Raw genomic sequence first — 24,120 nt, forward strand, 5'->3', positions numbered from 1 at the left:
ATCAAAGCAGAATCAATGTCTCGCAAGATCACTTAATGATGAATTAGTATTCTACACTGATCAAAAAATATAAACGCAACATGTAAAGTGTTGGTCCCATGTTTCGTCAGCTGAAATAAAAAATCCTCAAAATTTTCCACAAGCACAAAAAGCTTATTTCTCTCAAATGTTGTGCACAAATTTGTTTACATCCCTGTTATTGAGGAGTATTTCTGTCTGTAATAAAGCCCTTTTGTGGAGAAAAAAAATCATTATGATTGGCTGGGCCTGGCTCGCCAGTGGGTTGGCCTGGCTGCCAAGTGGGTGGGCCTATGCCTTCCAAGGCCCACCCATGGCTGCGCCCCTGCACAGTCATCTGAAATCCATAGATTAGGGCCTAATGAATTTATTTCAATTGGCTGATTTCCTTATATGAACTGTAACTCAGTAAAATCTTTGAATTTGTTGCATGTTGCGTTTATATAATAGCATATTATAACATTACTGTTAAACCAAAAATCCCACTCAATATCTTAGGAAGGCTACACTTACATGTACAGTACAATGTTTTATATACATTATTATAATCATATACTTTGTCACATATGCCTTTGTTGATTCGTGCATCAAGGACTAGTAGTGAAATGTTTTTTCCAGGGCCTACTACTCTTCCCAAACAACCCTAAATAGGTACCCCAAAGTAACCCAAAACAGATATCCCAAACAACCCCAAACAGGTGCCCCAAATGACCCCAAACTGGTACCCTAAACAACCCCAAACAGGTAGTGAGAAAGGGAAAGAGAGAAATAGATAGCGATAGAGGGAGATGGAGAAAGAGAACAGAATAGAGAGAAGGGGATAGAGAGAGAGAGAGAGAGAGAGAGAGAGAGGGGAAGGAGAGAGCAAAAGATAAGGAGAGGTAGAAATGGAGATAGTCAGAGAAGTCATGTTGATGCAGACCGTTATTAAAACTTTTAATGTTCTCACAGTCGTTCAAAGGTCAACGTGGTCAGTCTGTCATGACGTAAGCCTACAGGCATTGTGTTGTCTAAGGAACTCGTTTTGCTTGACTACAGTACTCTGCTCAGACTGTCAGCACCTTCTGCAGTAACTAGATATGACATTAATCTGACGTCAACTGCAAAACATTCTAATTGAAAATGCTTTTTAAGCACACATGGCATGTACATCACTTAAAGTGTTACTCTGTACGTAACACCACACCACACTGGGACTGCCTCCTAAATGGCACCCTGTTCCCTACAAAGTGTACTACTTTTGATCAGGGGCCCAGAGGCAAAAGTGGTGCACTAGGCAGGGAATATGGTGCTATTTGGGGACTCGGTCTGTGATTTCCAGTTCTGACACGACACACTCCCTGTTGTTTCATGTCCCATCAGGAAGAACATCCTCAATGGGAGATGTTAATGCCTTAGAACTGTTGTCTTCTTGTTCCTGTGTGTGTGTGTGTGTGTGTGTGTTGTTATAATTCCTCTGCGTGTTGCCCTAGTCCCCAGCTGCGTTACTGTGATACATTTAGTAACTAACTCCTCTCTGACTCACATCGCAATGGCTACGTCCCAAATTGCACCCTTTTCATTGTATTGTACTTTAGACCAGGACCGATAGTGCACAAGAATAGGGTGCCATTTGGGTGACATGTATGGGACAAGAGAATGTCCTAGTAGATAAACATTTAGGATACAACTTTAGTCTGTTAGATCACACTTTTTAATGAAAGACAGGCTTTATGAATCGCTCATACGTTCTCCGTAAGCTCTTCATCTAGTGCTCTCACAAATGTGACACAAACCTTTTTGCCATTTGTTTATGCTTTTTGTAACATCAAATCCCACAACAGTATAATGGAAAGATGTCCTCAAATTCATTTTTCTTAAACAGGCTTAAAATATTTCTTAGAATTTTGTGCTACAGTAATCCTTTACTGAGGAACAAATAAATGGATACACTACATTGACCAAAAGTATGTGGACACCTGCTCGTTGAACATCTCATTCCAAAAGCATGGGCATTAATATGGAGTTGGTCTCCCCTTTGCTGCTATAACAGCCTCCACTCTACTGGGAAGGCTTTGCACTTGATGTTGGAACATTGCTGCAGGGACTTGCTTCCATTCAGCCACAAGAGCATTAGTGAGGTCAGGCACTGTTGTTGGGCGAATAGGCCTGGCTCACAGTCGACGTTCCAATTCATCCCAAAGGTGTTCAATGGGGTTGAGGTCAGGGCTCTGTGCAGGCCATTGAAGTTCTTCCACACTGGACTCGACAAACCATTTCTGTATGGACCTTCTTGTGTGGGGGGGCATTGTCATGCTGAAACAGGAAAGGGCCTTCCCCAATCACCTAGAATGTCATTGTGTGCTGTAGTGTTAAGATTTCCCTTCAGTGTGCTTGATTTTATACACATGTACGCAACGGGTGTGGCTGAAATAGCCTAATCCACTAATTTGTATGGCTGTCCACATACATTTGTATATATAGTGTATCTACTGTATATATGCCTTTGCTTTCAACATGCCAGCCAGGACCCAAACTGTCTACTGCAAGTCTAGCCAACCTTTTGAACTCGGTTTAGACTCAGAATCTGTGTGTTGTACTGTAAGCTCAGTTGATTCAGCCAGAGGATGAAGGACTTCTGTGTGTGAGTGTGTGTGTGTGTGTGTGTGTCTTTGTGCCATCTGCGTGTGTAGGTTTATGACAGTTGAATGTCAGAGGGTTAGGGGGACCCCTAGGGAGAAGGCGAGAGAGCAAGACTGGGGAGTGTGTGTGTGTGTTTTTGTGTGTGTGTTTTTGTGTGTGTGTGTGTCTTTGTGTGTGTGTGTGTGTGTGTGTGTGTGTGTGTGTGTGTGTGTGTGTGTGTGTGTGTGTGTGTGTGTGTGTGTGTGTGTGTGTGAGAGAGCTCAGGTAGGACGGGTGTGTGGTGACCTCCTTGCTGGGGTCTTTGGGTTGTAGCAGGGGCAGAGTTGGGGGACAGACCAAGGGGACAGACCAAGGGGACGGGCGGGGACGACTGACCCTGGCGGACCTCTGAGATCACTTCCTGTCAATCTGCCTCACTGACTTCCTCTGGAAGGACACACACACACACACACAGAGTCCTCCACACACACACTCCTCATCATGACCTTGAACGAAGTTGCTCAGTCAGCTTGGACAGTATCTGCTGTGTGTGTGTGTGTGTGTGTGTGTGTGTGTGTGTGTGTGTGTGTGTGTGTGTGTGTGTGTGTGTGTGTGTGTGTGTGCGTATTCTCAGAGTGGTTTCCACTCCGAGAGATCACTCCAGATTCAAGTAGAAATGTTACGTTTTTGCAGGTCCCCAGAACACCGGGGAGTCTCCGTCAAAACTCTCCACTAGGGGCAAAAATAAGAAACTCAAAAAGAGTGGCCGGAGCTGGGATTTACCAGTATCGTGATACTCAGCAGTATCGTGGCAAGGGAACAAAACATGAAGCGGATTTAATTTCTTGAGGAAAACAATCCTAATTTTGGAAACAAGCAGCCTTATGTTGTCACCCAGAATCACATTTGTTGCTTTTCCGAACTATAGCACACAATGTTTTAAATACAGTATGTTTTTAAAAGAGTTTAGTCTGCTTTGTGTTTTACTTTTTGCCATGGAAATCAGGTATCCTAGTATTATGATGCTGGTATTGTGACAACCCTACTGATATTGAACCTGTGGTTTGGAGCAACTTGGAAATTTGACGTTTGGAGAAACAGTTAATTCTGCAGTGAGACTGTGAGAGCTTGTTGCTAGTCTCTCCTGCTGAGGCCTGGAGCATGGCTGATCCCCCTGTAGTCACGGTAACCATGGAATAATAGAGCCAGGGACGATAACACTTATTAATTCCATAAATATGGTCATCTCCATGTAGGGGTCTGAACCAGGTTTACTCACACACACACACACACACACACACACACACACACACACACACACACACACACACACACACACACACACACACACACACACACACACACACACCATGGAATGGTTTGGACCAGGGTGACTGTGGGGGTGTTAGATCATACTTTTCATCGCTTCTCACTCCGTGGTATGGTTTCTAACACACAAACGCACGCACGTACATAAAATCAAATGTTATTGGTTACATACACATATTTAGCAGATGTTATTGCGGGTGTAGCGAAATGCTTGTGTTCCTAGCTCCAACAGTGCAGTAGTATCTAACAATTCACAACAATACACAGATGTAAAAGTAAAATAATGGAATTAAGAAATATATAAATATTAGGACGAGCAATGTATAAATATATATATATGTGATGGGATGTATAGACATTCTAGACATTATGGACTGTATGTTGAAAGAATATTTAGTTTATCTGTAGAATAGTATATATACAGCAATAGTTGAATTAGGAGGGCATTGAGTAGAATACAGGATATGAAATTTGTAAAACAGTATGTAAACATTATTAAAGTGACCAGTGATTCCATGTCGGTGTATATAGGGCAGCAGTCTCTAAGGTGCAGGGTTGAGTAACCGGGTGGTTGCCGGCTAGTGACAGTGACTAAGTTCAAGGCAGGTACTGGCTAGTGATGGCTATTTAACAGTCTGATGGCCTTGAGATAGAAGCAGTTTTTCAGTCTTTCGGGCCCAGCTTTGATGCACCTGTACTGATCTCTCCTTCTGGGTGATAGCGGGTTGAACATGCCATGGCTTGAGTGGTTGATGTCCTTGATGATATTTTTGGCCTTCCTGTGGCATCGGTTGCTGTAGGCGTCCTGGAGTACAGCCAGTGTGCCCCCGATGATGCGTTGGGCAGACCGCACCACCGTCTGGAGAGCCCTGCAGTTGTGGGCGGTGCAGTTGCTGTACCAGGCTGTGATACAGCCCAACATGATGCTCTCAATGGTGGATCTGTAAACGTTTGTGAGGGTCTTAGGGGCCAAGACTAAATTCTTCAGCCTCCTCAGGTTGAAGAGGCGATGTTGTGCCTTCTTCATCACACTGTGGACCATTTCAGATTGTCAGTGATGTGTTCGCAGAGAAACTTGAAGCTTTTCACCTTCTCCACTTTGATCCTGTTGATGTGGATGGGGGCGTGTTCTCCCTGCTGTCTCCTGAAGTCCACGATCAGCTCCTTCCTATTGGTAATCAGGCCTCCTACAGTTGTCATCTGTAAACTTGATGATTGAGTTGGACGCATGCGTGGCCAAGCAGTCGTGGGTGAACAGGGAGTACAAAAGTGGCTGAGCACGTACCCTTGTGGGGCACCTTTGTTGAGGATCAGCATAGTGGAGGTATTGCTTCCAACTTTTACCACCTGGGGGAGCGTTCCGTCAGGAAGTCCAGGACCCAGTTGCACAGAGTGGTTTTCAGATCCACGGCCCCAAGCTTAATGATGAGCTTGGAGGGTACTATAGTGTTGAAGGCTGAGCTGTAGTCAATAAACAGCATTCTTACATAGGTATTTCTCTTGTACAGATGGGATAGGGCAGTGTGCAGTGCGATGGCGATTGCATCGTCTGTGGATCTATTGGTGCGGTATGCAAATTGAAGTGGGTCTAGGTTGTGTAAGGTAGGGTGGAGGTCATATGATCCTTAACTAGCCTCGCAAAGCACATCATGATGACAGAATTTAGTGTTACGGGGCGACAGTTTTTTAGTTCAGTTACCTTTGCTTTCTTGGGTACAGGAACAACGGTGGACATCTTGAAGCAAGTGGGGACAGCAGACTGGGATAGAGAGAGATTGAATATGCCCGTAATCACTCCAGCCCGTTGGTCTGCGCACGCTCTGACGACGTGGCTAGGAATGCCATCTGGGTCGGCAGCCTTGCACAGGTTAAAAAGTTGAAATGTCTTACTCAAGTCGGCCACCGAGAAGGAGAGCCCACAGTCCTCGGAAGCAGCCCGTGTTGGTGGCACTGTGTTGTGTTTAGCTTGTCCGGGAGTAAGATGTCAGTGTCTGCGATGTGACTGGTGTTCCCTTTGTTATCCGTGATTGTCTGGAGTCCTGCCACATACGTCTCGTGTCTGATCCACTTTGTGTCTGATCCACTTTGTGTCTGAGCCACTTTGTGTCTGAGCCACTGACTCCACTTTGACTCTATACTGGTGTTTTTCCTGTTTGATTGCATAACTGCACTGTTTGTATTCAACCATGTTCCCAGTCACCTTGCCGGGGTTAAATGTGGTGGTTCACGCTTTCAGTTTTGCGCGAATGCTCCCATCTATCCACAGGTTTTTGGTTTGGGTAGAATAAGTCACAGTGGGAACACCATCCCCTAGACTCTTCCAGATGAACTCAGTCACTGTGTCAGTGTATACGTCAATGTAATCCTCAGAGTCAAAACGATCTTGAAGCATGGATTCCAAATGGTCAGACCAGCATTGAATAGACCTCAGCGCCTTTAATAGACTGTAGCACCTTAGCACGGTAACCAACAAATACACACATGCGTAAGCACACACACACACTACTACCCTCGGTCGCACTACCCACTCCTTCTCATCACGCACAACACCTCTTAGAAATGCAATATCTAGAAATACAACATCTACATTAACAACAGTTACCATGTCCCATCTGTCCAGGCGTCCCAATCGAAGTGGCATTCCATTGCCTTGCTAATGAGCAGAGCACTGAGATATGTGTGTCCCTGTAAGCGAAACATAGATTTACACGCCTGACAGTTCCATTTCACACACACACACACACACATGTATTCACACACAAGAGAGAGAGAGTGAGAGAGAGAGAGTCTCTTTAGCAGGACTGCCTGGCCTCTCATGCTGTAGAGAAACACATGCTTCGATTCAGTCTTCACAGTGTGTGTTATGTCTGTGTGTGTGTCCCTTGAGACACAGTCAGAGAGAGGGAGGGAGAGAGAGCCTTACTCACTGCACTCAAAGCATTCTGGCACAAAATGGCTTCTTGGTACTGCAGTAACACACTCTCTGTAATGGGATCTCCATAAGTTTCTCCCAAGTGGGTGTGACACCTACTCCTTGCCTGCTGCACATTTGCTTGGATTCCACCTGGCGATCTGTTCAGTCTGCTCTGGCCTGTCTACCCATGTCTGGTATAGGTACCCCGGCCACACTACCTCCCTCTCTCCCAAGCTTTCGCTCGCCTCCAGCACACTGTTGAGGCGAGTGACTCTGAACTTCAAATGGCTAGCCCCAAGTTGTGATATTTTTTGCTTGTGCTTTATGTTATTTGCCTCATGGCTCCTACGTGCTTTGTTGACTATGAACTTGCTTGTTTACCCAACTGTGGGACAGTTTTTGTTTGTTCCACACTCGGGACTCTGACTCCCGAGTGTTACGCAGACTCTTGGCCTCCCATCCTATTCTAACGACCACTCACCGGCTTTATATTCATGTTACCTGGTGAAATTGCTGTACAATATGATCTTGTTGCCATCGAAAGCACATTCAAATGTTTTTAATCAACACTGCAGAGCTCTCCCTGTCCTCTTCCGTGCCCTGATTGTATTACTGCTGATTAGCCAAATACCTTAGCCAAATACATTTAAACTCAGTTTTTCACAATTCCTGACATTTAATCCTAGTACAAATTCCCTGTCTTAGGTCAGTTAGCATCACCACCTTATTTTAAGAATGTGAAATGTTAGAATAATAGTTGAGAGAATGGTTTATTTCAGCTTTTATTTCTTTCATCACATTCCCAGTGGGTCAGAAGTTTACATACACTAAATTAGTATTTGGTAGCAATGCCTTTAAATTGTTTAACTTGGGTCAAATGTTTTGGGTAGCCTTCCACAAGCTTCCCACAATAAGGTGTGTGAATTTTGGCCCATTCCTCCTGACCGAGCTGGTGTAACGGAGTCAGGTTTGTAGGCCTCCTTGCTCGCACATGCATTTTCAGGTCTGCCCACAGATTTTCTATGGGATTGAGGTCAGGGCTTTGATGGCCACTCCAATACCTTGACTTTGTTGTCCTGAAGCCATATTGCCACAACTTTGGAAGTATGCTTGGGGTCATTGTCCATTTGGAAGACCCATTTGCAACCAAGTCTTAACTTCCTGACTGATGTCTTGAGATGTTGCTTCAATCTATCCAGATACTTTTCCATCCTCATGAAGCCATCTATTTTGTGAAGTGCACCAGTCCCTCCTGCAGCAAAGCATCCCCACAACATGATACTGCCACCCCCGTGCTTCACGGTTGGGATGGTGATCTTCGGTTTAAGCCTCCCCCTTTTTCCTCCAAACATAACAATGGTCATTATGGCCAAACAATTCTATTTTTGTTTCATCAGACCAGAGGACATTTCTACAAAAAGTACAATCTTCGTCCCCATGTGCAGTTGCAAACCGCAGGTTGGCTTTTTTTATGGCAGTTTTGGAGCAGTGGCTTCTTCCTTGCTGAGCTGCCTTTCAGGTTATGTCGATATAGGTCTCGTTTTTACTGTGGATATAGATATTTTGTACCTGTTTCCTCCAGCATCTTCACAAGGTCCATTGCTGTTGTTCTGGGATTTATTGTCATGTCTTGTTATGTCTGTTCCTGTCCTTTCTCTTCACTCTGTCTCTCTCTGCTGGTCTTTTTAGGTTACCTTCTCTGTCTCTCATTCTTCAGCTGTTCTACATCTCCTCTAACTAGCTCATTCACTCTTTCACACCTGTTCTCTCTTCCCCTCTGATTAGGTCTCTATTTCTCTCTCTGTTCCTGCTACTTTCAGTGTCTGATTCTTGTTTGTGTTTTTTGATGCCAGAAGCAAGCTGTCGTCCCGTTTGCTTCCACCTTGTCCTATCCTGTCGGAGTCTGCCTGGCAGGTGCATCCTGCATTATACTACGTTCTTTTGTTCCATTGACTACGTTGGAAGAGGATTTATGCCATTCCTGTTTTTTCATTAAAGAACTCTGTTTTCTGTTAAAACCGCTTTTGGGTCTTCACTCAAGTACATAACAGAAGAATCAGACCAAGAATGGACCCAGCGGCTCCGGACCCTTTTCACTCCGCCGTCGAGATCCAGGGAGCGATGCTAGGCAGACACCAGGAGGAATTGTCTGCTGCTCGACATGCCGTTGAGACCCTGGCCGCCCAAGTCTCCGACCTCACAAGACAGGTTCACCAACTCCACCTCGATCCACCGCCCACTTCCAGGGTTTCCGAGTCTCCGGAGCCCAGGATCAATAACCCGCCGTGTTACTCTGGGGAGCCCACTGAGTGCCGCTCATTCCTCACTCAGTGTGATGTGGTGTTTTCTCTCCAGCCCAACACTTACTCCAGGAGCACAGCCCGCATCGCCTACGTCATTTCTCTCCTTACCGGACGGGCGCGTGAGTGGGGCACGGCAATCTGGGAGGCGAGGGCTGAGTGTATTAACCAGTATCAGGACTTTAAGGAGGAGATGATACGGGTTTTTGACCGTTCTGTTTTTGGCGAGGAGGCTTCCAGGGCCCTGTCTTCCCTATGTCAGGGGAATAGATCCATAACGGATTATTCTATTGAGTTTCGCACTCTCGCTGCCTCTAGTGACTGGAACGAGCCGGCTTTGCTCGCTCGTTTTCTGGAGGGTCTCCTCGTCGAGGTTAAGGATGAGATCCTCTCCCGGGAGGTTCCTTCCTGTCTGGACTCCTTAATAGCTCTCGCTATTCGCATAGAGCGACGGTTTGATCTTCGTCGCCGAGCTCGTGGAAAGGAGCTCGCGTTCTCCGTTGCTCCCCTCTCCACATCACTGCCACCTGCCGCATCTCTGCCACCCTCCTCCGCCGGCTCGGATGCTGAGCCTATGCAGCTGGGGGTATCCGCATCTCGGCCAAGGAGAAGGAACGGAGAATCACCAATCGCCTCTGTCTCTACTGCGGCTCCGCTGGTCATTTTGTCACCTCATGTCCAGTAAAAGCCAGAGCTCATCAGTAAAGGGAGGGCTACTGGTGAGCGCAACTACTCAGGCCTCTCCTTCTGGATCACGCACTACCTTTCCGGTCCATCTCCGCTGGCCCGGTTCATCTGCTTCCTGCAGTGCCTTGATAGACTCTGGGGCGGAGGGCTGTTTTATGGACGAGACCTGGGCTCGGGAACATGACATTCCTCTCAGACAGTTAGGGGAGCCCACGGCCTTGTTCGCTTTAGATGGTAGTTCTCTCCCCAAGATTCAGCGTGAGACGCTGCCTTTAACCCTCACTGTCTCTGGTAATCATAGCGAAACCATTTCTTTTTAATTTTTCGTTCACCTTTTACACCTGTTGTTTTGGGTCATCCCTGGCTAGTGCGCCATAACCCTTCTATTAATTGGTCTAGTAATACTATCCTATCCTGGAATGTTTCTTGTCATGTGACCTGTTTAATGTCTGCTATCCCTCCTGTTTCCTCTGTCTCTACTTCACAGGAGGAGCCTGGCGATTTGACAGGGGTGCCGGAGGAGTATCACGATCTGCGCACGGTGTTCAGTCGTTCCAAGGCCACTTCTCTCCCTCCACACCGGTCGTATGACTGTAGTATTGATCTCCTTCCGGGAACTACTCCCCCGGGGTAGATTATACTCTCTGTCGGCTCCCGAACGTAAGGCTCTCGAGGATTATTTGTCGGTTTCGCTCAACGCCGGTACCATAGTCTCCTCCTCCTCTCCCGCCGGAGCGGGGTTTTTTTTTGTTCAGAAGAAGGACGGGTCCCTGCGCCCATGCGTGGATTATCGAGGGCTGAATGACATAACAGTTAAGAATCGTTATCCGCTTCCTCTTATGTCTTCAGCCTTCGAGATCCTGCAGGGAGCCAGGTTTTTCACCAAATTGGACCTTCGTAACGCCTACCATCTCGTGCGCATCAGGGAGGGGGACGAGTGGAAGACGGCGTTTAACACTCCGTTAGGGCACTTTGAATACCGGGTTCTTCCTTTCGGCCTCGTTAACGCTCCAGCTGTCTTTCAGGCACTAGTTAACGACGTCCTGAGAGACATGCTGAACATTTTTGTTTTCGTTTACATGGACGATATCCTGATTTTTTCTCCGTCTCTCTCGATTCATGTTCAGCACGTGCGACGCGTCCTCAGCGCCTTTTGGAGAACTGTCTTTATGTGAAGGCTGAGAAGTGCATTTTTCATGCCGCCTCTGTCCCTTTTCTCGGTTCCGTTATTTCCGCTGAGGGCATTAAGATGGATCCCGCTAAGGTCCAGGCTGTCATTGATTGGCCCGTTCCTAAGTCACGCGTCGAGCTGCAGCGCTTTCTGGGCTTCGCTAATTTCTATCGTCGTTTCATCCGTAATTTCGGTCAGGTGGCAGCTCCCCTCACAGCCCTTACTTCTGTTAAGACGTGCTTTAAGTGGTCCGTTTCCGCCCAGGGAGCTTTTGATCTTCTTAAGAATCGTTTTACATCCGCTCCTATTCTTGTTACACCTGACATCTCTAGACAGTTTGTTGTTGAGGTTGACGCGTCAGAGGTGGGCGTGGGAGCCATTCTTTCTCAGCGCTCTCTCTCTGACGGCAAGGTCCATCCTTGCGCGTTTTCTCTCATCGCTTATCGCCGTCAGAACGTAACTATGATGTTGGTAATCGCGAACTGCTCGCCATCCGCTTAGCCCTAGGCGAATGGCGACAGTGGTTGGAGGGGGCGACCGTTCCTTTTGTCGTTTGGACTGAACATAGGAACCTTGAGTACATCCGTTCAGCCAAACGACTTAATGCGCGTCAGGCTCGTTGGGCTCTGTTTTTCGCTCGTTTCGAGTTTGTTATTTCTTATCGTCCGGGCTCAAAAAACACCAAGCCTGATGCTTTATCTCGTCTCTTCAGTTCTTCTGAGGTCTCCACCGACCCCGAAGGGATTCTCCCTGACGGGCGTGTTGTCGGGTTGACTGTCTGGGGAATTGAGAGGCAGGTAAAGCAAGCACTCGCTCACACTCCGTCGCCGCGAGCTTGTCCTAGGAACCTTCTGTTCGTTCCCGTTCCTACTCGTCCGGCCGTTCTTCAGTGGGCCCACTCTGCCAAGTTAGCCGGCCACCCCGGCGTTCGGGTACGCTCGCTTCCATTCGCCAGCGTTTCTGGTGGCCCACTCGGGAACGTGACGCGCGTCGATTTGTCGCCGCTTGTTCGGTCTGCGTGCAGACTAAATCTGGGAACTCTCCTCCTGCCGGCCGTCTCAGACCGCTTCCCATTCCCTCTCGACCGTGGTCTCACATCGCTTTAGATTTTATCACCGGACTGCCTTCATCAGCGGGGAAGACAGTTATTCTTACGGTTGTCGATAGATTCTCTAAGGCGGCTCATTTCATTCCTCTCGATAAGCTCCTTCTGCTAAGGAGACGGCTCAGATCATTATCGAGAATGTTTTCCGAATTCATGGCCTTCCGTCTGACGTCGTTTCCGACAGAGGCCCGCAGTTCACGTCTCAATTTTGGAGGGAGTTTTGCCGTTTGATTGGGGCTTCCGTCAGTCTCTCGTCCGGCTTTCATCCCCAGTCTAACGGTCAAGCCGAACGGGCCAATCAGACTGTTGGTCGCATTTTACGCAGTCTTTCTTTTCGTAACCCTGCGTCTTGGTCAGAACAGCTCCCCTGGGCAGAGTACGCCCACAACTCGCTTCCCTCGTCTGCTACCGGTCTATCCCCTTTTCAGAGTAGCCTCGGGTACCAGCCTCCGCTGTTCTCTTCTCAGCTCGCCGAGTCCTGCGTCCCCTCCGCTCAGGCTTTTGTCCAGCGTTGCGAGCGCACCTGGAAGGGGGTCAGGTCGGCACTTTGCCGTAATAGGGCGCAGACTGTGAGGGCCGCTAATAAGCGTAGGACCAAGAGTCCTAGATATTGTTGCGGTCAGAGAGTATGGCTCTCCACTCAGAACCTTCCCCTTAAGCCAGCTTCTCGCAAGTTGGCCCCGCGGTTCATTGGTCCGTTCCGTATTTCTCAGGTCATTAATCCTGTCGCAGTGCGACTTCTTCTCCAGCGCTATCTTCGTCGCGTTCACCCGGTCTTCCATGTCTCCTGTGTTAAGCCCGTTCTTCGCGCCCCCGCTCGTCCCTCCCCCCATCCTTGTCGAGGGCGCACCCATCTACAGGGTTCGTAAGATTTTGGACATGCGCCCTCGGGGCCGTGGTCATCAGTACCTAGTGGATTGGGAGGGTACGGTCCTGAGGAGAGGAGTTGGGTTCCCTCTCGGGACGTGCTGGACCGTTCGCTGATCGATGATTTCCTCCGTTGCCGCCAGGTTTCCTCCTCGAGTGCGCCAGGAGGCGCTCGGTGAGTGGGGGTACTGTCATGTCTTGTTATGTCTGTTCCTGTCCTTTCTCTTCACTCTGTCTCTCTCTGCTGGTCTTTTTAGGTTACCTTCTCTGTCTCTCATTCTTCAGCTGTTCTACATCTCCTCTAACTAGCTCATTCACTCTTTCACACCTGTTCTCTCTTCCCCCTCTGATTAGGTCTCTATTTCTCTCTCTGTTCCTGCTACTTTCAGTGTCTGATTCTTGTTTGTGTTTTTTGATGCCAGAAGCAAGCTGTCGTCCCGTTTGCTTCCACCTTGTCCTATCCTGTCGGAGTCTGCCTGGCAGGTGCATCCTGCATTATACTACGTTCTTTTGTTCCATTGACTACGTTGGAAGAGGATTTATGCCATTCCTGTTTTTTCATTAAAGAACTCTGTTTTCTGTTAAAACCGCTTTTGGGTCTTCACTCAAGTACATAACATTTATTTGCTCTTTTCGCACAAGTATGTTCATGTTCCTTCCTGCGAGGTGTGACGGCTGTGTGGTCCCGTGGTGTTTATACTTGCGTACAATTGCTTGTACAGATGAACGTGGTACCTTCATTCATTTTGAAATTACTCCCAAGGATGAACCAGACTTGTGGAGGTCTACAATTTTTTTCTGAGGTCTTGGCTGATTTCTTTAGATTTTCCCATTATGTCAAGTAAAGAGGCACTTAGTTTGAAAAGGTAGTCCTTGTAATACATCCACAGGTACACCTCCAATTGACACAAAGTATGTCAATTAGCCTATCAGAAGCTTCTAAAGCCATGACATAATTTTCTGGAAATTTCCAAGTTGTTTAAAGGCACAGTCAACATAGTGTATGTAAACTTCTGACCCCCTGGAATTGTGATACAGTATATTGTAAGTGAAATAATCTGTCTGTAAACAATTTTTGGAAAAATGACTTGTGTCATTCACAAAGTAGATGTCCTAACCGACTTCCCAAAACTATAGTTAGTAAACAAGACATTTGTGGAGTGGTTGAAAAACGAGTTGTAATGACTCCAACCTACGGGTATGTACATTTCTGACTTCAACTGTATCTGGAAATGTGCATGTATCCATCTACTGTTTCTAGCCCCAATTCTGACTTGTGCTCTGATATCTGCTTTACTGATTTCGGCTCTCATTAAAGCCTGGGTTTTCTGCACATTAACACTAGAAGCTTATCGCCTAAAATGTATCAACTGAAAGTGTGGGTTCACAGCTCCAATCCAGATGTGTTGGTCATTACGGAAGGCCAAAGAGTGTTTTGAACACTGATGTTAACCATTCTGGTTATAACCTTTTTCAGCAAGACAGATCTTCCAAAGGTGGGGGAGTGGCAGTCTTTACCAAGGAACACCAAGTCTGTCCCCAAACAATTTGATTTGCTGGTTTTACGCATTAAACATTCAAATAACTCTTTGTTGACTGTTGCTGGGTGTTATCGGCCACCATCAGCACCGGCCTGTACCCTAAATGCCATAAGCCCTCTCCTGGCCCCTAAACCAGGACATACTTAAACCACCTGACCAAGTCCTAAAGCAATGGGACTCCCTAAATCTTTCTCAGATTATTACCAATCCCACAAGGTATGACTCCAAACACCCAGAAAAGGCTACTCTCCTTGATTTTATCCTCACAAATAATCCTGATTAGGTATCAGTCTGGTGTTTTCTGTAATGACCTTAGTGATCACTGTTTTACAGCCTGTGTTTGTAAAGGCTGCTCAGTGAAACGACCTGTCCTGACTTGTCATAGACACTTGCTAAAAAACTGTAGAGAACAAACCTTCCTTCATGATCTGGCCTCTGTAAAATGGTATAGAATCAGCTAAATTCTACTTTTGAAGACTCTTTGACCTTATTTTTTGATATTTTCAGTGGTATCGTTAACAAACACACAACCATAAAGAAAATGAGAATTAAATACAGGTTCAGCCCCTGGTTCGACCGTGATCTGGCAGAGTTACCCCACCTCAAGAATTCCATTTGGCAAATCACTCGGCACACGCATACTCAGGCAAATTAGAAATAATTGCACTCAGGCTATCCGGAAGGCCAAAGTATTTAAAGGGGGAGATCAAGCTGATCCTAATTGTTAAAGGCCAATTTCGATTTTGCCCTGTTTATCAAAAGTGTTGAAAGACTTGTCAATAATCAGCTGACTGGCTTTCTTGATGTCTATATTTTTCTCTCGGGTATGCAATCTGGTTTCAGGTCAGGTTATGGATGTGTCACTGCAACCTTAAGGGCCCTCAATCATGTCACCATTGCCCTTGATACTAAGCAAAGTATTTATTGACTTGGCCAAAGCTTTTGATATGGTAGACCATTCCGTTCTTGTGGGCCGGCTAAGGAGTATTGGTGTCTGAGGGGTCTTTGGCCTGGTTTGCTAACTACCTCCCTCAAAGATTGTAGTGTATAAACTCAGAACATCTGCTGTCTCAGCCACTGCCTGTCACCAAGGGAGTACCCCAAGGCTCGACCCTAGGCCCCGCGCTCTTCTCAAATTACGTCAACAATATATCTCAAGCAGTAGGAAGCTCTCTCATCCATTTATATGCAGACTTATACTCAGCTAGCCCCTCCCTGGTTTTGGTGTTAAATGCTCTACAACAAAGCTTTCTTAGTGTCCAACAAGCTTTCTCTGCCCTTAACCTTATTCTGAACACTTCCAAAACAAAGGTTATGTGGTTTGGTAAGAAGAATTCCCCTCTCCCCACTGGTGTGATTGCTAGATGTTCTTTACCATTCGGCCATCAGATTTGCCACCAATGCTCCTTAAAGGACAGATCACTGCACTCTATACTCCTCTGTAAACTAGTCATCTCTGTACACCCGTCGCAAGACCCACTGGTTGATGCTTATTTATAAAACCCTCTTACGTCTCACTCCTCCCTATCTGAGATATCTACTGCAGCCCTCATCCTCCACATACAACACCTGTTTTGCCAGTCACATTCTGTTTAAGGTCCCCAAAGCACACACACACATGTGTCACTCTCTTTTCAGTTCGCTGCAGCTAGCGACTGGAACAAGCTGCAAAAACACTGAAACTTGACTGTTTTATCACCATCTCTTCATTCAAAGACTCAATCATGGATGCATACTGACAGCTGTGGCTGCTTCGTGTGATGTATTGTTGTCTCTACCTTCTTGCTCTTTGTGCTGTTGTCTGTACCCAATAATGTTTGTACTATGTTGTGCTGCTGCCATGTTGTGTTGCTACCATGTTATTGTCATGTTGTGTTGCTACCATGCTGTGTTTTCATGTGTTTCTGCCATGCTATGTTGTCTTAGGACTCTCTTTATGTAGTATTGTGGTGTCTCTCTTGTCGTGACGTGTGTTCTGTCCTATATATATATATATATATATATATATATATTTTTTTTTTATCCCCGCCCCCGCAGGAGGCCTTTTGCCTTCTGGTAGGCCGTCATTGTAAATAAGAATTTGTTCTTAACTGGCTTGGTAAAGGTAAAGGTAAAACATTTTTTTTTTAAATAAGCCCACCTTTAAGAGTCACTATGTGATTCGAACCTAGTTAAATAAAGGTAAAACATTTTTTTTTTTTTAAATAAGCCCACCTTTAAGAGTCACTATGTGATTCGAACCTTGTTTTATAGTATTTCGATGTCAGAACTAAAGTCTCCTCAAGGTCGTATTGGCTTCCAGTGAGAGCTGAGACTGTTGTGATGGATAATAGATGTATGCACAACTTTAACGGTTTCAAAACAGACTATAAGACTAATACCAGAATAACACACTCCCAGAGGGGTATACATTAGTCATAGAGAACCAAACTAGATTGAAACAACAACACCTCACAAACATGTGTTTGTGCTTATATTATTTTGTGTGTACGTGTACTTGTCTGTGTGTCCTCTCTGCATATGTGACTGCATCTTTCCCTATGTCTCTCCCGCACGCTCTCTCTCTCTCGCGCTCTCTCGTAGTCTCTCCCTCGCGTGGTCTCTCTCTATTAGTCTCTCTCTCATGTGGTCTCTCTCTCTTGCTCTCTCGTAGTCTCTCCCTCGCATGGTCTCTCTCTATTAGTCTCTCTCGGGCGCTCTCTCGTAGTGTCTCTCTCGTGTGGTCTCTCTCTCTTGCTCTCTCTATTAGTCTCTCTCTCGCGCGCTCTCGTAGTCTCTCTCTCGTGTGGTCTTTCTCGTGGTCTCTCTCTCGCGTGGTCTCGCTCTATTAGTCTCTCTCTTGCACGCTCTCTCTTAGTCTCTCCCTCGCGTGGTCTCTCTCTATTAGTCTCTCTCTCGCACACTCTCTTGTAGTCTCTCTCTTGCGTAGTCGCTCTCTATTAGTCTCTCTCTCTCGCTCTCAATTAGTCTCTCTCTCGAGTGGTCTCTCTCTCTCTCTCTGTGTGTGTGGGTCTTGCGAAAATGTCACTGTGGTGAATGCTCTTTCTGCCACGTTATGTCTCTCCCCTTTAGTATTTAATGAGACAATAGTGAGACGCTGGGTTGGGAGGGAATATGCACAGATTCTAGGATCAGTTTACCCTCCCCAAAGTCTAACCTTAAAGCTGGAATACTTAACTGGTGAAACTGCCATGTCTGTTTGGGATATTGCAACAGCGAAGAAGTTACTGCAAACAAAATACACCATTTTTTCCCCTCGGACATACAGTTGGAAGTTTACATACACCTTTGCCAAATACATTTAAACTCAGTTTTTCACAATTCCTGACATTTAATCCTAGTAAAAATTCCCTTTTTTAGGTCAGTTAGGATCACCACTTAATTTTAAGAATGTGAAATGTCAGAATAATAGTACAGAGAATGATTTATTTCAGCTTTTATTTCTTTCATCACATTCCCAATGGGTCAGATGTTTACATACACTCAATTTGTATTTGGTAGTATTGCCTTTAAATTGTTTAACCTGGGTCAAATGTTTTGGGTAGCCTCCCACAAGCTTCCCACAATAAGTTGGGTGAAATTTGGCACCTTCCTCCTGACAGGGCTGGTGTAACTGAGTCAGGTTTGTAGGCCTCCTTGCTCGCACACGCTTTTTTAGTTCTGCCCACAGATTTTCTATAGGATTGAGGTCAGGGCTTTGTGATGGTCACTCCAATAGCTTGACTTCATTGTCCTTAAGCCATTTTGCCACAACTTTGGAAGTATGCTTGGTCATTGTCCATTTGGAAGACCCATTTGCGACCAAGCTTTAACTTCCTGACTGATGTCTTGTGATGTTGCTTCAATATATCGACAAAATTTTCCATCCTAATGATGCCATCTATTTTGTGAAGTGCACCAGACCCTCCTGCAGCAAAGCATCCCCACAACATGATGCTCCCACCCCCGTGCTTCACGGTTGGGATGATGTTCTTCGGCTTGCAGGCCGTCCCCTTTTTCCTCCAAACATAACGATGGTCATAATGGCCAAACAGTTATATTTTTGTTTCATCAAACCAGAGGACATTTCTCCAAAAAGTACGATCTTTCTCCCCATGTGCAGTTGAAAACCATAGTCTGGCTTTTGTATGGCGGTTTTGGAGCAGTGGCTTCTTCCTTGCTGAGCGGCCTTTCAGGTTATGTCGATATAGGACTCGTTTTACTGTGGATATAGATACTTTGTTACTTGTTTCCTCCAGCATCTTCACAAGGTCCTTTGATGTTGTTCTGGGATTGATTTGCACTTTTCGCACCAAAGTACGTTAATCTCTAGGAGATGGAACGCGTCTCCTTCCTGAGCGGTATGATGGCTGCGTGGTCCCATGGTGTTTATACTTGCATACTATTGTTTGCACAGATGAACATGGTACCTTCAGGCGTTTGGAAATTGCTCCCAAGGATGAACCAGACTTGTGGCGGTCTACCATTTTTTTCTGAGGTCTTGGCTGATTTCTTTAGATTTTCCCATGATGTCAAGCAAAGAGGCACTTAGTTTGAAGGTAGGCCTTGAAATACATCCACAGGTACACCTCCAATTGTGTTAGGCGGAGCAGCACAGGGGAACCTAAGAGCAGATTCAGACCAGGAAACAGGGAAGAATGAACCAAGATATTTATTGCAACACAGGGAGAGATGGAGTGCAGATCCGGGGAAGCTTCGTTGCGTTGTAGGAAACCAGATGTGGAGGCTGAGGTTGGAGTGAGCTGGTTTGGGACAAGGTAAACAGGTCCGGAGGGGAATCCAAGGGAGTGATGGTGAGCGGACTCCAGAACAGGGTAGCAGGGTGGTGAGATGTGGAACAGGAACCAGAGTCAGAGCGGCTAAACGGCAGTGAGAGGATAAACAGCATTAGACAGGGAAACAGGCACAGCAGGATACAGAATCTTAAATAATAAAACATTTCTAGAAGCATGACTGACTGAATGGAGATTACGATCTGGCAGATTGGAAGTGGCAGGACTGAGTACTTGTAGAGGTCTTGATTATGGAACAGGTTGCAGCTGGTGTGGATCTGCTCTGACTCCAGCACACCTGTCTCCAACCACACAATCACACACACAGAGGGAGAGAGAAAGTATACTTGGGGAATAGCTGCAGGTCAAGGCGACACCGGATGTCCACTAGGGGGTGTGGCCGGAGCAGATGTGACACAATTGACTCAAAGGATGTCAATTAGCCTAGCAGAAGCTTCTAAAGCCATGACATCATTTTCTGGAATTTTCCAAGCTGTTTAAAGGCACAGTCAACTTCATGTACCCAGTCCTCAGAACACAGCCTCAATTCGTTGGGACATGGACTCTACAAGGTGTCAAAAGCGTTCCATAGGGATGCTGGCCCATGTTGACTCCAATGCTTCCCACAGTTGTGTCAAGTTGGCTGGATGTCCTTTAGGTGGCGGACCATTGTTGATACACATGGGAAACTGTTGAGCGTGAAAAACCCAGCGGTGTTGAAGTGCTTGATACCCTCAAGCCAGTGTGCCTGGCACCTATTACCATACCCGTTCAAAGGCACTTAATTATTTTGTCCTGCCCAGGCACCCTCTAAATGGCACACATGCACAATCTATGTCACAATTGTCTCAAGGCTTAAACATCCTTCCTTAACCTGTCTCCTCCACTTCATCCACACTGATTGAAGTAGATTTAACAAGTCACACCAATAAGGGATCATACTGTAGCTTTCACCTGATCAGCAATGTTCCCTCTATTTCTTTTCCGGCACTGAGCTAATTTCAGGTCTGTTGAGCTCAAACATTGTGAAAATTCTGTGCAACTTCCAGCACGTGCTTACTGTGAACACTGAGGCTGTAGCCACTTTAAGTTGGTTTTAGCAGTGGTCAAGTAGGCTACTGTGGCTATTTGATCATAATGTAGGCCTACCAGAGTGGCCTACCATCAAAAACAATGGAGAAAACGCACCCCATAACATTTTAACATGGAAATAGAAAGTTGAGTGAAGTTCAATCTCGTGCTTCTCTGCGCAGGCTGATATTTCTACTGTGCGGCAGTCCCATGGAGCTGCACGCACGCGCACGTGCACATCTTATAGGGAACGCTGTTGGTCAGTCTATGTCATGGAAAGAGGAGGTGTTCTTCATGTTTTGTCCAATCATTACCAGACACTCCTCACATCCATTGCATCAACAAAATAAAAACATGGATTCGATCTTTAATGTGGATTCGAAGAAGAAACCATTAGGGATATAACTCTTAAACTGATCTTAGATCAGTGTTTTAAGGTGACTTCTACTACTTAATTCTACTGCTCAGGGCACAGGCGCTGGCGAGTACCCTTTGCCAATAGTTAAGATGGCTGCTGGCCACTCATATCTTCCCTGAAGTAATGTGGTGGTCTGTAAGGACCCTGACCTCTGTATTAGAGGAGATTGACCTCTAACTTTCTCCTCCTTTCTCTCTCTCTTTCACACAAACACACACACACACACACACCTTTCAGTGACCAGCGATGCATAGACAACTGTATGTTTTTCTTATTTTCTGTTATCTCTCCATCTTTCCTCTCCTCCTCTAAAACACTGTGGTTACATAAGAGAAAGGAGGGGAAAGGAGGAGAGAAGATGAGGGGCAGGAGAGGAGAGGAGAGGAGGAAGAGCACATTAATTCCAGTGTAGAGGAACTGCTGCTGAACTTGTAATTAAGTAGACTCTGATAACCTTATGGGAGATAAAAGGTTTTCCCTGTACTGGAGCTACCGTTCTGTCCCCTCTGTATGTCTTTCTTTCTTTCTCTCTCTCTCTCTCTCTCTCTCTCTCTCTCTCTCTGTACCACTCCCCATCTCCCTCTCTTCTTTCTCTGTCTTTCTATCTCCTTCTCATTCTCTCTCTTTCTCAATATATCTTTCTGTCTCTCTCTCCCTCTTCCCCTCTCTCTTTCTCTCCCTCTCTCATCCTGTCTTTCCCTCGTCTCTCTTCTCCTTCTCTCTTTGCGCCTCTCTGTTTCTTTGCAGATCACACAGCTTCTGATTCCCTCTCCCTCTCTCTGATTGGTTGTTATGATTTGTTATGGATTTATGAATTGTTGTTCTGTTTATGCTGATTATGCTGATTTCAGTGATATTTTTGTTATGATGATTATCTAACTGTTTTATTATTCAGCTGTGTGGGAGCCTGCTCCCTCCCTCCCCTACTCTTCCTGAAAATGCACACACATACACCAGTGGGATAACTGTAGTTCCAAGGTGAAATTTGACGTTTGTTCAGGTCCCCATGATGTTGGAAGACACTGTCAAAGCCAGTTACTAGGGGCAAAAACAACCTAAAAATTGAGTGTCCCTCACTGGGATTGAACCCACAGTCAGAGTTGGCACTTGCAGCTTAGTCCACTCCGCCATCAAACTACAATGATATATCAAGCCCAGTTGGAATCAATGCATGAAGTTTTAACCCTATCTAAACCTTAACCCTTAAAGGGATACTTCAGGATTTTGCCAATTAAGCCCTTTATCTCCCTCCCCAGAGTCAAATGAACTCATAGATACCATTTTTATGTCTCTTCGTGTGTTTGAAGGAAGTTGCTAACTAGCGTTAGCACAATTACTAACTAGAGTTAGCGCAATGACTGGAAGTTTAAGGTAACTGCAAGCTTGCTTCGATTCCCAGTCATTGCGCTAATGCTAGTTAGCATTGGCTCATGAAACGACCTCTAACTTCCTTCATACCAGATGCAGAGACATAAAAATGGCATCCATGAGTTAAAGGGCTTCATTGCCAAAATCTCAAAGTATCCCTTTAACTTAACAGTCTAAATACATGCCTACATTTAACTCTAGAGTAATTTCTGTGTGCCTACATTTAACACATTTGTCACAGAAAGTGAGGCGATCAAATCAGTTTACTCATTAAAAATAGACCTGTGTCCCTGGACATACAGAGATGAAGTCAGACTGTGATATCCTGTTGCAACACACACACACACCTTCCTTTCCTTTCTCTAATAACAATCCCTTCCTTCACACCCAGCTATTATGTAACACAAGTCTCTGGGTATTAGTTATGCAAATGTCATAAATGTGTAATTTACGTATGATCTATCACCCCCTCTCTCTATGTCCCTCCTCCCCCCTCCGTCGCTCTGCATCACTCCCTCTGTATTTGCATCTCAATCTCTGTATCTCTCCTTCCCTCTGCCTTCTCTTCTCTCGCTCTCTCCATCTCTGTCTGTATTTCTACCTCCCTCCTCTCTCTCCTGTTCTCTTGCTCTACCGCTCTCCTCTCCTCTCTCACTGCCACTGTCTCCCCTCTCCTCCCTCCATCTCCCCCTGCATCTCTCCACCCTCCCTCTCCCACTCCTTTCTCCACCCTCTTTATCCATCTACTATCCCTCCTTCCCTCCTCCCTCTCTACCACTCTCTTCTCTCCATCCCTCTCTCCAGCCAACACCAACTTGGACGCAGAGTCGAAGCGTAGTGCGGCTTCGTCGTCGACGGCGACATCGGCCCACTTCCGGTCTCCATGGCAACAGAGCGTGAATGTGTTTGGCTCGTGGAGCAGGCCGGACTGTGTTCAGGAGCTCCATCAGGAGGCTCAGCTTAACCTGCAGAGCCTGCTGCAAGGTACAGTAACTAACCCTGGGTGGGTGTGTGTGTGTGTCGGGAGTGTGTGTGTGTGTGTCGGGAGTGTGTGCGTGTGTCGGGAGTCTGTGTGTATTGGGAGTGTCTGTGTGTGTGGGGTGGAGGATGTAGGTTGGGGATTGAGGAGGACAAGGGGTGACAATCTCTGTTTATGTGATGAAAGATGCCGCTGTCGTGTTTTTATGTGATGGTGTGTGTGTGTGTGTGTGTGTGAGAGAGGAGGTCGATGTGAGGGGACCTTGCTGCCATCTTTATAGTAATCCATTCCGTTCTCCTCTCTGTTTATACCAAATATGCTGCTATGTTTATACCAAATATGCCGGTTATGCGTTCCCCTCTCCCTCACTCTCGCTCTCTCTTTCCCTCACCTTCTCTCTCTGTTTCACACACTCTCTCACACCCCTTCTCTCTCGCTCTCTGCCTCTCTCTCTGCCTCATACTAACCCATGACTGCCCTTCTGTGTGATCAGTTACCCTGGTTTAGATTGGCAGCTTAGATTATGGTTGCATCCCAAATGGAACCGTATTCCCTATACAGTGCACTACTTTTGACCAGACCATAGGGCACTATATAGGGAATAGGGTGCCATTTGGGATGCAGATTTATCTCTGTAGGTTAAGCCTTCCCTTCTTCCTTAACTGAATGAACAGATGAATGAATAACTGAATGAATGAATGAAAGAACGCTTACTGCCAATGCATCATCAGGTTGCATTTCCCTCCTTTTTCCTTCCCTCTCTTCCACTCGCTCTCATTCTTGTTCTCTCTTCTCTCTTTCAATCTCTCTCTGTTTCATTTCCCTCTCTCCACATCTGTGTGTTGCTGACTGTACCGCATCGGTCAGAATGCAATGATGGAGATGAGGAATCCAGGTTTAGGGGTATTTATAACACACACAGTTGAACACAGGAACGCACCAAAAGGCACATGGAGAGAGGGTTTGGATGGAGATTAGG

The 24,120-nt window shown here is 46.1% G+C and overlaps 1 protein-coding gene across 1 annotated transcript in view; it reads left to right on the top strand.

Moving 5' to 3' along the window:
- LOC135516097 (NHS-like protein 2) overlaps nucleotides 1–24,120 on the top strand; it is a 148,138-nt gene that overhangs the window by 94,026 nt on the left and 29,992 nt on the right. The window contains 1 exon segment of the mRNA XM_064940134.1: nucleotides 22,967–23,146. Coding sequence (XP_064796206.1) covers nucleotides 22,967–23,146 — 180 coding nt within the window.

This window comes from Oncorhynchus masou, chromosome 27 (assembly GCF_036934945.1).
Source record: "Oncorhynchus masou masou isolate Uvic2021 chromosome 27, UVic_Omas_1.1, whole genome shotgun sequence".
NCBI lineage: Eukaryota > Metazoa > Chordata > Actinopteri > Salmoniformes > Salmonidae > Oncorhynchus > Oncorhynchus masou.